The 15,934-nt window shown below is 42.5% G+C and overlaps 1 protein-coding gene across 1 annotated transcript in view; it reads left to right on the top strand.

The window, feature by feature from the left end:
• USH2A (usherin) overlaps positions 1-15,934 on the top strand; it is an 890,339-nt gene that overhangs the window by 805,975 nt on the left and 68,430 nt on the right. Inside the window, exons 63-64 of the mRNA XM_043922807.1 lie at positions 4,248-5,764; positions 8,886-9,207. Coding sequence (XP_043778742.1) covers positions 4,248-5,764; positions 8,886-9,207 — 1,839 coding nt within the window. The remainder of the gene's footprint in view (positions 1-4,247; positions 5,765-8,885; positions 9,208-15,934) is intronic.

The raw sequence follows: 15,934 nt of genomic DNA, 5'->3' as shown, positions 1-15,934 counted from the left end.
GCCTCCTACAAGCAGCAGAAGCAGCTGCTTTCTCCCAGCCCGCAATGTGTGACAAAGCCAGACTTCACCAACTCTGGGACGGGAGGCCTGAGCCTTAGGAACATGGCCTTGAAATCCAAGCCACGACTCTAAGGTTCCCAGCAGAAAGAAGAGTTTCTCTTCTCACACCCATCAAGGCACCCCTGATTACGAGTATTTGCTTCCCGTCCCAACATCTGCCTTTTCCTAGAATGATTGACAATAAAAATATCTACTTCTTATACCTGTATTTGCATTTTGCCAGATATTTATTGAGCTTCTACTAAGTGCCAGGCAATTATTCAAGAGTGAACAGGACAGGCAAGAGCCCTGATGTTACAGACCTTACGTGTGTGTGTGTGTGTGTGTGTGTGTGTGTGAAACAAAAAGCTAGTACACAGATAGACCAGAGATCTTCAGAGAGTGGTGAACAGAACTAGCAAATTAAACAGAATAATGTAATAATTCCTGCTCAGGCTTTAGAATGGATGATCATTTGAACTGAGTTGACATTTGAGCTGAACCCGGAATGATAAGACAGAGGCAGTCATGTGAAGATACGAGAACAAAATGTTTCAGACAAAGTGAACAGTAAATGTAAGACCTGAAGCCAGGGATGAACTTGGTGTCTTCACATCAGGGAAAGAAGGCCAGTCTGGGTGAAGCAATGGCTGGGGGAGGCGGGGAGGGCATAGAAAGATGACACTACAAGAGGTTCAAGGGATCAGTAGGGAGTGGATTGTGCTCGACCTTGTGGTCTGTGATCAGGGGCTTAGAATTTATTCTGAGTGCAGTGAAAAATTATAGAAGTGTTTAAGCAAAGGAATAGCCCAATCAAATTTATATTTTTTAAAATTGCTCTGGCTCCTAGGTAGAAAATGGGCTATAAGACCAGTGGTGTTTGGAGTCTGTTAAGAATTCAGGGTGGAATTGACTGTGGGTTGAATCCCAGTGGAAGTTGTGCAGGTAGAGAAATGTGGGTGGACTGGGAATGCATTCAGAAAGTAGAGATGACGGTATTAGTTAATGTTCTAAAAGTGACATGTGAAGAAAAAGGAATACTTCAGAATGACTTACGGATTTTGATCTTGAGTCATTGACCAGAAAGGTAAGGCTGGAAGATGTGCAGGTTTAAGGAGACAAGTAGGCAGGTGGAGGTACAAGTCTAGAACTCTCTCAAGAGTGCTTCATGAAGATATATATATTTGGAATTCATGAGCAGATGGGTAATGTTCAAACCCATGGTCCTAGAGCAGATCAGTTATGGAGAGACTATAACTGGAGATGAAGAGAGCCTGGGATCAAGCCCTGGGGAATACAAAAATTTGGAGGTCAACAAAAATTTGGAGGTCAAGAGAAGGGAGAGGATCTGGCAAGGCAAGTGAGGGAGAAGGAAAAATAGATGAGTGGGATATCCCAAAAGGGAAGAGAAAATGTGCCAAATGGTGTAGAGAGATAAGTAAAAGAGGGCAGAGATGTGACCCTATATTTGGAAACCATGAGGTCATTGTGGTCTTGACAAGAAAATCAAGTGGTAAAATGGGGAACCTGATCGGGATGTTTTGAGGAAATAGTGTAGCAACTCCTCAAAGAAGTGTGGATGGAAAGAAAGGCAGGGAAATGGAGCACGAGCCAGGGGGCTATGGTGTCAAGAAATTTTCTTCAAAAATCAATGAAAGATACTAGAGTACATTTAAACGCTAATGGAAGTAACTCAGTAGAGGGAGATAAACCAGTGATGCAAGAAATAATGAGAGTAATTGTAAGAGTGAAATCTGTATGAAGGAGGAGGGCATGGGATCCAGGGCCCTGGTGGTCTTCAGTGGGGGCAGAAATACTTTATCCATAATAAAAGGAAGGGAGGCAAATAGTGTGTGTCTAGATTCACATGCATATGGTGGTGATAATATATAGTGTGAGAACATTCCTTTCTGCCTGCCTCTAGTTTCCTCAATCAAATATGTGGTCATGTCAACAACAGTAGGGGTTGGCCATTAGTAGGGCAAGGAGAGACATGAAATAATCACTTTGGAAAATGAGAGAGTAAGCATATGGTTTTATAGTTGGTAATCATCTATTTAAAAGTTATAGTAATAAGTTTAAAATGAGACCAGTCAATATGTTGTTGTCCTTGTTGTTCAGTCACTAAGTCATGTCCATTGCTTTGCCACCCCATGGACTGCAGCACACCAGGCTTCCCTGTCATTCACTGTCTCCCAGAGTTTGCTCAGACTCACGTATATTGAATCGATGATGCTATCCAACCATCTCATCTTCTGTTGTCCCCTTCTCCTCCTGCCCTCAATCTTCCCCAGCATAATGGTATATTCCAGTGAGCTGGCTTTTCACATCAGGTGGTCAAATTGTTGGAGCTTCAGCTTGAGCATCAATCCTTCCAATGAATATTCAGGGCCCCAGTCAATATATTTGACTGTTTTTGTCCAAACTCAGTTGGAAGATAAGTTTGAGAGGGAGAACTGAATCTGGCATTAATTAGAAATTTGCTTCATGTGGCCATGAAATTAAAAGACACTTGCTCCTTGGGAGAAAAGCTATGACCAACCTAGACAGCATATTAAAAAGCAGAGACATTACTTTGCCAACAAAGGTTCGTCTAATGAAAGCTATGGTTTTTCCAGTGGTCGTATATGGTTGTGAGAGTTGGACCATAAAGAAAGCTGAGTGCCAAAGAATTGATGCTTTTGAACTGTGGGTCTGGAGAAGACTCTTGAGAGTCCCTTGGACTGCAAGCAGATCCAACCAGTTCATCCTAAAGGAAATCAGTCCTGAATATTCACTAGAAGGACTGATGCTGAAGCTGAAATTCCAATACTTTGGCCACCTGATGCAAAGAACTGACTCACTGAAAAGACCCTGATGCTGGAAAAAATTGAAGGCGGGAGGAGAAGGGGACGACAGAGGATGAGATGGTTGGATGGCATCACTGACTCAACGGACATGAGTCTGAGCAAACTCCGGGAGCTGGTGATGGACAGGAAAGCCTGGCATGCTGCAGTCCATGGGGTTGCAAAGAGTCAGACATGACTGAGTGACTGAACTGAACTGAGAAATTTGCCAGGTGAATATGGAGTGTGAGGGGATAATCATTGAGGCTTTCGAATTGATTATGTAATCTGAACTCCCTTCAGAAAATACTCTATACCCCTTCCCTCAGGAGTGTGATCTTGTCTTGAGACCCCAACAAGAAAATCACGTCAATATACAATAGTCCAACAAGAAGGAGATTTCCAAGTCTAGGTTATTTAATGTTAAATAACGTTCAAGTATATCAACAACCCAGCCTAAGTCAAGCTTCTGTAGGAAAAATCTGTGGGAAGATCTGCCTCTCAAGGGACTTGGATATGTATCCATCTCATTTTAAGATGCCCCATTATAGGGTCACAACCATGTATAGGAACATCTCCTGTATTTCAGGTGTACTGAAGCCTGAAAGGGTGGGAAACCATCACTCAAGAACATCTGCGTCAAGTTAGGTTGCTTCTCTTCCCCGAATAACAATGAGTATTAGATGTTGGAAACGTGCTCTACATTTGTGTCATGAGTTTTCAGATGGTTTTCCCCAGAACAAAAGAATATTTTGCTCCAAAGCAGCCACCAATTTTTCCATAACTGGTGAGAGAAAATAGGGTGGTTTTTTCCATTCCTTGTCACCTCGTATCTATGTTTTTATACACATGTATTACATATATGTGTACCTCAGCACATACATGTGTGCCTATACACAGACACATTGATAACATTTTCTTCCCTGGCACTCTAGTACCAATGATTAAGCATTATAATCCATTTTCCAATAAATACTGTAGAAGATAGACAATGTGGATATGCCCTGTTAGCCTACTCAGGATGAAATCAGAAGCACTTAATATTTATAAAATAGTGAATTGGAATACTAATTCCCACTTCTAAAAATATAAAAATAGGAGGAAACCCCATGAGCACTCTTTAAGTCAAAGAATCAGGTTCAGTAACTCTTTGCTTTTAGACATATGCTTACATGACACATAAAAAGTCAGACATGACTGAACTGTTTACATGACACCCAACTTAAAAAGAAAAATGGAGAGCAAAGATCCCATTCCCCAAATTAATATCAGAATGCTCCTTCTGGGTTAGGGTCATCCAGATGAGGAATAGGAGAAAGAAATTAAAAGTAACAAAATAGTGATGCCAAGAACCTGTATGCTTTATTTTCCATCTTCCTACAGACATACAATGTCTTCAGTGAGGAGGTCCTGGAATACACTGGCCTGAATCGTCAGTTTCTCTTCCGACGCTTGGACCCCTTCACACTCTACACCCTGACCCTGGAGGCCTGCACAAGGGCGGGCTGTGCACACTCGGCGCCCCAGCCTGTCTGGACAGAGGAAGCCGCCCCCCAGTCTCAGCCGGCTCCCACCATCCAGTCGGTGGGCTCCACCAGCGTGGAGCTGAGCTGGTCGGAGCCCATTAAACCCAATGGAAAGATAATTCGCTATGAAGTGATTCGCAGATGCTTCGAGGGAAAAGCTTGGGGGAATCAGACAATCCAGGCTGATGAGAAAATTGTTTTCATAGAATCTAATACTGAGAGGAATACATTTATATATAATGACACAGGTCTGCAGCCATGGATGCAGTGTGAATACAAAGTCCGCACTTGGAACTCAGCTGGCCACACCTGCAGCTCTTGGAGTGGGGTGAAGACCAGGCAGGCACCTCCGGACGGCCTCTGTCCACCTGAGGTAGCCCAGGTATCCGTGAATCCCCCCAAAGTGCTGATTGCCTGGGTCCCTCCAGAACAGCCTAATGGCATCATCCAGTCCTACAGGCTGCAGAGGAACGGAGTGCTTTATCCTTTCAGCTTTGATGCTGTAACTTTCAATTACACCGATGAGAAGCTGCTCCCTTTCTCCACGTACAGCTATGGGGTCACAGCCTGCACCAGTGGGGGCTGCTCTGCCAGCACGACCACCAGCATCACAACCCTTGAGGCTGCCCCTGCAGGGGTCCACCCTCCAGCCCTGAGGACCATCAGCGCCACTCAGATAAACGTATCTTGGTCCCCGCCGTTGATTCAGAATGGAGAGATCACTCAGTACTTCCTCAGAGTGGATGGTAAGGAGTATCTCGCTGGGCAGAACCTGACTCTGTTGGTTTCCCACCTACAGCCTTACACGCAGTATAATTTCTCCCTGGTGGCGTGTACCAACGGAGGCTGCACAGCGAGCGTGCCAGAATCTGCCTGGACAATGGAGGCCCCGCCACGGGACATGGACCCTCCAAAACTGCAAGTTACAGGCTCAGAATCCATAGAAATCACCTGGAAACTGCCCAGAATCCCAAATGGCCAGATCAGAAGCTATGAGCTGAGGAGGGATGGAACAATTGTGTACACTGGCCCGGAAACTCGCTATCATGACTTTACCCTCACCCCAGGTGTGGAGTACGGCTATACGGTGATGGCCAACAACAGCCAAGGGGGTGTTTTGAGTCCACTTGTCAAAGATCGAACCAGCCCCTCAGCACCTTCAGGGATGGAACCTCCAAGATTGCTGGCCAAGGGCCCTCAGGAGATCTTAGTGACCTGGGACCCTCCAGTAAGGACAAATGGTCTTATTGTCAACTATACCCTCTTCATCCGTGAGCTGTTTGAAAGAGAAACAAAAGTCATACACATAAACACAACTCGTAATTCCTTTGGTTCACAGTCGTTCATGGTAAACCAGTTGAAACCATTTCACAGGTAAGTAACTGACTCTGGGTTTACTAAGAACAAGCCACTGTCTCTATTACATGAACCGTTGGTCAGTTCCAATGAAGACCAAGAGCAAAATGTATGATGTCTCCCAACCCCTCATCCATTTAATCATCCGAGTAAACTAACCACATCCTTATCTAGCCCAAAGCTGCTTGCATAACTTCTGGAGAGCAAAAGTCTTGCAGGTGACATTTTGAGAGTCAGCTGTTTAGAAATGTCTGCAATTCATCACAATGTCTGGAACCAAGTAGGGGAGAGATGCCATCACTTCCCTGAGTCTGGTCCCCCCAGAAACATGCCAGCCCCTGGGCAGTTCTAAGAACACCAGTGGGGTTATCTGACCTAGGCTCTGAGGAAAAGGAGGTATTATTTTAAACAATAAAACAAGTAGCAGGCAATGAGAGCTGTTGCCAGCCAGGGTTGGACTGATCCAAAATTTGTTCTGGAGAGAGCACTTCTTATTGAATCCAACACGTCTTCCAGGAATGGTGAGGCTCCTCTGACTATTTCTGTAGCTCCTTAGGATCCCCTCGGCTCTGATCCCATAGTTTCTTGGGACAGTGCCACTTTGCCAGCTCACGTTTTGTCAGTGGTCCCCTCTGGGCTCTCTGATGAGCTTGGCTGTGTGTGTCTTTCCACACAAAAGAATCTGACCACCGGTGCTCTTCCCATAGCTTAAAGAATTGCTTGACTTTTTTCCCCATCATATTTTAGGTAACATGAATCCCCAGCAAGAAGAGTAATAAAAAACATTTTATGCTTAAAATTTAGTAAAATGAACAGAACCACTTAAAAAAAATTAAAGGCTAAAAAAAGTGTTGATTTCCAACCACCATTCGTAAAATTCAGCTATTATTGTAATCTACTGATATGCAGATTAGATCTCTCCTACAATTATCTCTGATATATAGTGCTGTTGAAATGAAACATTTGCAGTCCTGTGCATCTCCTCATGACAATTATTTAGGGTCACATTAAATATTAAACAGTAATTAAAACTTCCACAGGTATCTTCCGTAGCTAATCCGCATGCTGTGTGAGCTGGCTTTTATCTTACTCTGATGCAGGGTATAAAAGGGTGCATACTAGCTGCAGAACTATACATTTTATCCTGGCATCCTCTTTACATGACTGGTACCTGCACATTTTAAAGATCATATCAATTTGCTCCCTTTTGAAACTCTTACTAAAAAATATTTCTAAGGGAAAAAAAAAAGTTTCCAGATGTGAGAAGGTTACTTTTCCCAGCCTGAAAAAAGAAAATCTTATTTTTCTGAGAAACTTAGGCATTTAAGACAGTGAGAGATGTCCCTTGACTGTCCACTGTAACTGAAGATGTAAGTGACATAAATGACTTAAAATATCAGTGGAATATTACTCAGCCATAAACAAAAAATGTAGTCATTTGCAATAATATGGGTAGACCTGGAGGGTATTACGTTTAGCTGAAATAAGTCACACAGAGGAAGACAAATGTCGTATGTATTCACTTACATGTGGAATCTGAAAAAGCAAATGAACAAATATAACAAACCAGAAACAGAGAACAAACTGTGTTTACAATGAGGAGCGGGGTAAGGGATGGGCAAGATAGATGAAGGGGGGATTAAGAGGTATAAACTACTAGGTATAAAATAAAGAAGCTAAATGGATGTAATGTACAGTGCAGGGAATGTTGCCAATATTTTATAATAATTTTATATAGAATGTAAACAGTAAAAACATCAAATCATACACCAAAAATAAAAGCAGAATATCACTTCTATATGATGTTGGGATTTATGTCATTTGGGCTTTTCCCAGCAGATTAACATTCGCTGAATACTGCAAATTAGTGTGTCCTCCTTGGGTACCCCCAGCTAGTCAGTAGGAAGAAGGATCCTAGGAATGCTCTAAGAAGCAGAAAGAATCTGACCCAGCATTTTTTAATCGCCACAAATAATCCAGAAAGCAAATATTCCATATGTGAGAAATCAAAACTGATTCTCAGAATCACTTAGAAGTCTGATGTGCTGTTCACAGCTGTGATTTGTTCACCAGTAAACTGGCAGCCCGTCATGTCAGAGATGGACATGGGAGGAGGGGAAGGGAGGCGGAGCAGAAAGGGGAAGCAAGAGATTCCCCAAAGAGAGAAAACTGTAATTAAGAAGGGGGGAGGGGAACAGAAAGAGCAAGAAAGTGAACAAAAGGCGGGGATTGTCTGGAGGCGGTAAAGCAGGAAATAGAAGAGGGAATGGCCAGAAGCTAAAATAAATAAAATAAAGGGAGAAAGGAAGGTGGCTGGGGTTTGAGGGGAAATTAGGGGTGTCATAAAGTCCGCTGGGCACGGAAAAGAGGGGGAAAGCACTTATTTGCAACCACAGGCACTTAACACTAACAAAAGCCCATTTTGTTGAAAGGGAAAAGTCCCTGATATGTAAATAGACCCTTCCCAGTGGCAGGAGACCAGCTCTGAGGCAAAACATAATTGATTGGTTGAGTTTAACTAGATGGTGATAAGGTGTCTCCGTGATTGATAATCTGGTGTGGAGCTGGGTTAACTTTGGCCCCGAAAGGTCTGTGTGTGGTGTAAGGGAGCCTGTTCTAAGATGTTGGGTATCAGGTGAGGGGATTTATTACCACAGAGACCTTAACTCCAGGACGTTCTTTCCTGACCTGGAATTGTTCCTGGGGAATCATTTAGCTCCAACTGCAAAGTGAGGAGGAGCCCAGGGTTGCTGAAAATGCATTCAAATTCCCCAGATCTGTGTTCTTCCTCACTGTGGTAAGTAATTCTACAGAGTACCAGAATTTTCCTGAAAAGTATCTTGAAAGTGTATTGATTCTGTGCGTTCCTGTTTAGGGAAGAATTGTGCCCACCCTTTCCAGACAGGTGAGGATCTTTGCTTTAGTTTGGAAAGCCAAGAGGCTTGAAAATGCTCTAAAATTTCCATAGAAACATGACTTTGTTGACTTTGAAAAGGGCTCATTATAGACAAGGATAAATATAAAGGTATCCATCTCCCCCCCGCCCCCCCGCCCCCAGAAAACACTTGGTCTTTTAAAGATTCTTCCCATGAAAATAGATTTTGCCAATAATGGGTCATTTCTGCCTTGTGTCCTGAAGGTATGAAGTTCGAATCCAAGCCTGCAGCAGGCTGGGCTGTGTGTCAAGTGACTGGACGTCCATAGAGACCCTGGAGGTTGCACCGCGGCAGCAACCCCCTCCCCATCTAGAGGTGCAGATGGCTCCAGGGGGGTTCCAGCCCACCGTTTCCCTTCTGTGGACAGGACCCCTCCAACCAAATGGAAAAGTTTTATATTATGAATTGTACAGAAGACAAATAGCAACTCAGCCTGAGAAGTCAAAACCAGTGCTAGCCTATAATGGAAGCTCAAGCTCCTTTATGGATGTCGAACTACTGCCTTTTACAGAGTATGAATACCAGGTAAGAAGCGGGTGTTATCAACTCAATCTCCGATGATGGGCACACATCAGTGCCTACTTGAAGAACTGCTTGCCATCTAAAAATCCACTTAAAGAAACATGGGGCTTATGGAGTTTAATAATATTCTTTTTTAAAAAAACTTAAGCAGTAAATGAAGGAGGAAAAGGCATATTCATTTGCCTTCTTCGTTTTCTTGATTCTAGATCCATGTGATACATGCTTGTTATTCCCAGGTAGATTTCAGGTGAAGGATTAGCATTTCTTATTAATGAGGTGGTTTCTATCATTAAGCTTCCTTCTGTCAGTGTTGCCTTGGCTGCAAATACTCCTTGTGAAAAGATCACTTTGAAGATAACTCATGCATTGTAAAGAGAGAGAATAAAATCTAATGAGCAAGTGCCTCCAGCCCCTGTGCTGAGAAAAGTCTAGAGGAAACAACTCATCTGTGCATGAGGATGAAATAAGTTTTGTAGGAGCACAGCCTAAAAAAAAAGAGGACTTTGCATACCCCTAAAGAGCCAGGAATTAAGAATACTCTGAAGGTATTTTGAAATCAATAGAAGACTTCCCTTAGGTTTGTTTTGTTTGCCGTCAGAGTGCATTTGCAGTTTTCTTGTAACAGGCAGCCCCAGTTCCTGTGTGGGAGTGACTCCCCACCCCTGCTCAGGCTTCAGGCTTGCTGGGAGTGTCAATCAACATGTCAGGCTGTCATGTAGCCAAGTGGTGGGCACCTGAGTCATATTCAGCCCCTCAGACTTGCCTGGGGCTTGATCTTCAGCAAAGTGACTCAGAATTTTAAAAGGTGGAACTAAGTCAAGGTAAAATAGCTCTCATTTTAATCCAAAAGCTTTTCTTATCCTTGCCATTTCCAAGCCTGGTTCTTCAACTGTTCTTTTAATTACACATCCCTTGGTATCTGAGGGTGGGGTTGGTTCCAGGAACCCTACAGACACCAAAATCTGTATAAATTGGCATAGTATTTACAAATAACCTACGCACAGCCTCCTCTACAGTTTAATTCATCTCTAGATTATTTATAATACCTAATACAATGAAAGTGCCATGTAAATAGGTGTAAATACAATGTAAATGCTATGTCAATAGTTGCAGGCACCTGGCAAATTCAAGATTTATTTTTTGGAATTTTTTTCAAAAATTTTTTTATTGAATCCATGGATACAGAAGTCATGAATAAGGAGAGCTGACTGTGCTCCCAGTAAGTTCCCTTTTGCTTAAGTCAGAATCAGCTTCTCTTGCTTACAGTTTCAAAGGAAGCTTGCTGAATGATGCAAGCACTATGTGCCAGGCAGAAGACCAAGTACAATTTTCTAAAAGAGGAAACTGAGCCTCTTAGGAAACTAAGCCAAGAGCTTACCATAGCCAGAAATAATAAAACCACAAAGTCATCAGGAATATGGTGAGCAATCAATGGGGACAATGACCAGAGGTAGCATTTTAAGTGTGAAAGGAATATATTTTAGGCCAGTAATGTGTGAGACAAATTTCCCAGTGAAATTAGTAAGAATTGAGGCTATAAATTCATTTTTGAATGGTTTAGAGAAGTACACAGATATAAATCCATAACCCCTTGTTTGTAACCCCAAATCTAAAAATCTCTAAGTTTTTATCTAGGTTTGGCACAACTCACTTAGCAGCAAAACCCATTCTAAACAAACCAGAAGCTATTTATAGCATTTATTTATCCAATTTAAAGTGAATATTAATATATTTTACCTCAGAAATATTGTGTTTTATTACAAGAGCATTCTGGGGCCATTACAAAATATACAGTGTGTGCATGTTATTAACTCCAAAACTTACAAAACAGTTATTTAAAAACAGTTCCCAAGGGTTTACGGTAAGAATTGTGGCTTATGTCATGAAGGAACAAAATACCCACTGATGCCACAGTTGGAAACAGAATTTGGTTAGAAACAGCTAGAACCTATGTAGCTATCCTTTTGTGCTTTATCATTATCTTTACAGAAAAGTGTCAAGTTATCAAAGATTCTTCTGTCAATTATCTAGTCTGCTTTACGAATAAAACTGCACCTTTGTAAGAGAACTGGATAGAATCAGCATGAGATACTGATATTTGGCCTCTATTTAGACAAAGCTAAGTGATCCGTGGATACTAAAAGTGAACCAGTGATTATAGCTTCTTTGGCATCAAGTGTCATTGAGTTAAATAATTGGCTGCATCATCTGTAAAGTCTTATCTAAATTTTCTAAGGAATGGTAAACCCCAAGCATGTGCCTTAACTCTGTCAGTTTTCTCTCTGTTGGAGGATGGAGGGAATGAAGTGTGCTCACTGAACTGAGATGGTATCTTGAAACCAAAAAATGAAACAAGCTTCTCCATAAAATCAATGGATCAATTCATTATACTTACAGGCTCAGCTGGTAAAGAATGTGCCTGCAATGCAGGAGACCTGGGTTTGATCCCCAGGTTGGGAAGATCCCCTGGAGAAGGGAAAGGCTACCCACTCCAGCGTTCTGGCCTGGAGAATTCCATGGACTGTATAGTCCATGGGGGTCTCAAAGAGTTGGACACGACTGAGCGACTTTCACTCACTCACTCACTCGTGGCATATTTGGGCTTCTCTGATAGCTCAGTTGGTAAAGAATCCGCCTGCAATGCAGGAGACCCGGTTTGATTCCTGGGTCAGGAAGATCCTCAGGAGAAGTGATAGGCTACCCACTCCAGCATCCTCGGGCTTCCCTTGTGGCTCAGCTGGTAAAGAATCTGCCTGCAATGTGAGAGACCTGGGTTCGATCCCTGGGTTTGGAAGGTCCCCTGGAGAAGGGAAAGGCTACCTACTCCAGTATTCTGGCCTGGAGAATTCCATAGACTGTATAGTCCATGGGTTCACAAAGAGTTGGACATGACTGAGTAACTTTCACAGGGTGGGATTGGGCAGGTGAAGACCCAGAAGCATTGGCAGCTGCACCCTATATCATGAAGGGAACAATGGGACAATTTTTTAGTTAACCCAAGGTAGGGGATACTTGCTGAGAAACAGGATGTTCATTCCTAAGTCAGGGTTTATGAATGGGTAACTAGTTTTGTTACCTATTAGAATATTCATTGGAAGGACTGATGCTGAAGCTGAAACTCCAAAACTTTGGCCACCTGATGTGAAGAACTGACTCACTGGAAAAGACCCTGGTGCTGGGAAAGATTGAGGGCAGGAGGAGAAGGGGACGACAGAGGATGAGATGGTTGGGTGGCATCACCGACTCACTGGATATGAGTATGAGCAAGCTCTGGGAGTTGGTGATGGACAGGGAAGCCTGGTGTGCTGCAGTCCATGGGGTTGCAAAAAGTCAGACATGACTGAGTAACTGAACTGAATTGAACTAGTTTTGTGGGAACTGGGAATATGTCAGCAAAGGTCTTCATCATTGTTTGGGGAGCACAGAGGCCTCCTGGTCCTAATGATTATTAAACAATATATTAACTACAAGCCCTTGATGACAAAGAAGTGATTCACTGCACAGTACAGTCCTGGGTCGGGTCAGTGGAAGGACAGGAAAAAAATGTATGAGCCCAATATGGTGTCAATGATGCTAACAGTCATGCTCTCACCAGGAGCTAAGAATAACCAGCTACCAAGGGGCCCGCATTTCAGAGGAGAGATGAGTTAAGAACCTCAGGCTATGCTGTCTATTATGGAACTGTTACTACCAGCCCTGTGTCATATTCCTCCTCCATATTCACTTCACCCAAATGAAATTATTTAATTTGATTTTCATTTGATTTATAATTTGTATTTACTAGCTAATCCCATGTTATATAGAAAGCAGGGGGAAAAAATCTAGCCTATCAGCCCCAAAACCCAGTTCTTACAAGAAATATTTTGAAAAATATAGATTAAATGCCAAAATAAATGAACTAAAATATTGGATTTATTTAGCCTGTGCAAATGCTGAGTCTTTATAGATCCTGAGTTATCTTACAGAAGTCATTTAGGAAGTAATGTACTAAAAGAATTGATTTCCCTTTAACAAAGAACATTTTGTCTTTGAGATGAATTTGAATTGCTCTCAAACCTAAGGGTTACTTTTCTGTAAGTTGCTTTTTTGAAAGCACTTTTATTGTCCTAAAATCATCAGTTTACCCACCATGCCAGTGGTTTGACTGACCCTACTACAGAGGACTGTGTTTTGAGATAATCCATATATTTGTAGGAGGTGAAAACATACAAACTGCCCAGAGATAGTATCCTATTCCATCAGAAGCAGGGTGATGATCTGTGGTTGGGTAGGTGGCCATCCACCTGGTGTGCCTAGTGGGTATCAGATGGCCCTCCATTTGAGTTAAATCATTGATGGCAGCTTCAAAAATTTAGCTATGTGGGAAGAAGAAGACAGTATTCCCTATGTTATCACATGGCGGGGGTCCTGCTTCTTGCCACTTACAAACTCAATTACATACTCACAAATGTCAGGAGAAAGGAAAGATGCCTTTAATCAACAATGTAGCTGTACACCTCTGATTGAGACTTGATTCCACAGTCTTTTAACTGATGTTGTAGCTGGTCTCAGGTTCTTAATGTCTCACTGCAGAAAGAATTCAGTGAGAGACAAAGTGACAGGTAAGAAGTAGATTTATTTAGAGAGAAATACTCTGCAGGGTGTGGGCCATCTCAGAAAGTGAGAGACCTTAAAGTATGATGTGGTTAATTTTTATGGGCTGGGTAATTTCGTAGGCTAATGAGTGGGAGGAATATTCTAGCTATTTTGGGAAAGGGGATGGGGATTTCCAGGAATTAGGAATCCCACTTTTTCACCTTTGTGGTCTGTCTTGGATCTGTCATGGCATCTGTGGGTATGTCATTTAGCTTGCTGACATGTTACAGTGAGCATTTAATGAGACTGAAGTTCCACTGGAAGTTAAATCTTCTGCCATCTTGTAACTTGCTGGTTCTAAACAGTTTTTTTCATGTCCTAGCATAGTGTCATTCTTTTAAATGTTGTGCCCTGCCCCCTTCCCTCTTATTTCAAGAATAGCAGCAATCTGGGAAGATGGTAGACTTAGCATCCCCAAAAAAACTGTCTCAGAAGATTCTGTTCAGTCATGAAAGCTTTTAATGTCAGATAATCATTGACACAGAGGTTCAGAGTCCTTGTCCCCTGCTGTGAGCACACTTGTGATCGTCCCCTAGATCTTATCTTGTTCACAGTCTGATCACACAGTTTGTTCAGGAGATTACTGAAGGGGAAGCTAAGGGAGAGACCTGGTCATCTGTTAATTACTTATTCTTTATTTCTATTTCTTTGATCTAAGGAAAGAACCAACAAGTTAGGCCAGGTATTGAGTGATCAAAAGATTTGAAAGATGTGCTTGGGCTGGAGAGGAGTAGAGCATGGGAGTGCTTGCTTTAAAAGTTAGTTACAATATACTTTTGCTAAAACAAGAAAAGGGGCTTCCTGCTGAGGCTGGTTTCCTGCAAAGAGCTGCTGACAAATCCCCACTTGTCAGAACATCAGTCCATTTCTCTGGGATTAGAGGTGAAGTTCTATCTTCTGTGACTTCTTCATGCTGAGACAGGGCACTGTATTCTCAGAGTGGACTATGTCAACATGGGTCTAGAGCATCTCTTTGCTGACTGTTTTCGTTGCCCCCTTACACATCCAGACAGAGCAAGCTACAATTATGATGATACCTACAAAGATATAGAGTAGTAATGTTAATGCCATTCCCTTGAGACCAGAGAACTGGGATTGTGCTAGCCACACATTCAGTACTGCTCAAGATGGAGGAGCTTATATCATGGCTGCAGTCAGATCGTTATGCAGTTAGCTGTCTTCTTCCCGGGACCGTTGTAAGAATATCTGTAAAACAATTCAGAAATATGCATCAGACTCTGAGTCTATGACTCTATTGTCCTAATCACTAACTATTCGGTTTGGTACTTGGGTGGGAGGAGGCCCTGCAGGGTTTTGCTCCAGTCCACCTCATATATATTAATTCTTCAACCTGATGACCAATGATAGACCTCTGGGCAAGAGAATAGAGCATGGATAAATTCTGATAAACAGGAGGGTCACAAAGTTTCTGAAGAAAGAGATTCTTATTGAGAGGGGGAGAATCATTTGCTACAGAAGATTTTGGGAGGCAAAATGTCACCTCATAATGACTCACGCGACCAATTTGGGAAGTAGCATGTTTGAAGCAGGCAAAAGCTGTGTGACTTTACAAGCATTTCCAAAGTTTTCAGTAATACCTCAAAATTGAATACCCTAAAGGCAGTAGACTCAGGATTTATAGTACTAAAGGATTGCCTAAAGAGTGCATTCAGACTGCAAATACCCAGGGGTGGGGGTAGAGATTCCCAGTAATCTGCATTTTTACCCAGCAGCTTAGATAGTCCACATCCTCCTTTTTTTGAGAAATACTGCCCCGGAGGGTACAGGGATGTTGCTATGCTACTTAAGCTCTATTTTCAGGTGCTGACTTCTTAAATCAGTGGTTCTCATCCCTGACTGCACATTAAAATAGCCTGGGGAACTTTAACAACATTCCGGTTGCCAAGGCCCCATCCCCCTGTAGTTCTAATTCTGGGGTGGGTCCAGGCATCAGTGCATTTCAAAGGGTCCCCAGGTGACTCTAATGTACAACCAGGGTTGAGAATCATAGTCCTAAAGCATCGTAAACTGATTGCCTAAGTAAGTGAACCCAGCTCCCCACAAGTGCCTAATTTACATGATAATAATTGATGGC

This window comes from Cervus elaphus, chromosome 14 (genome assembly GCF_910594005.1).
Source record: "Cervus elaphus chromosome 14, mCerEla1.1, whole genome shotgun sequence".
NCBI classification, from domain to species: Eukaryota; Metazoa; Chordata; class Mammalia; order Artiodactyla; family Cervidae; genus Cervus; species Cervus elaphus.
This window is presented reverse-complemented; position numbering and strand designations above follow the sequence as displayed.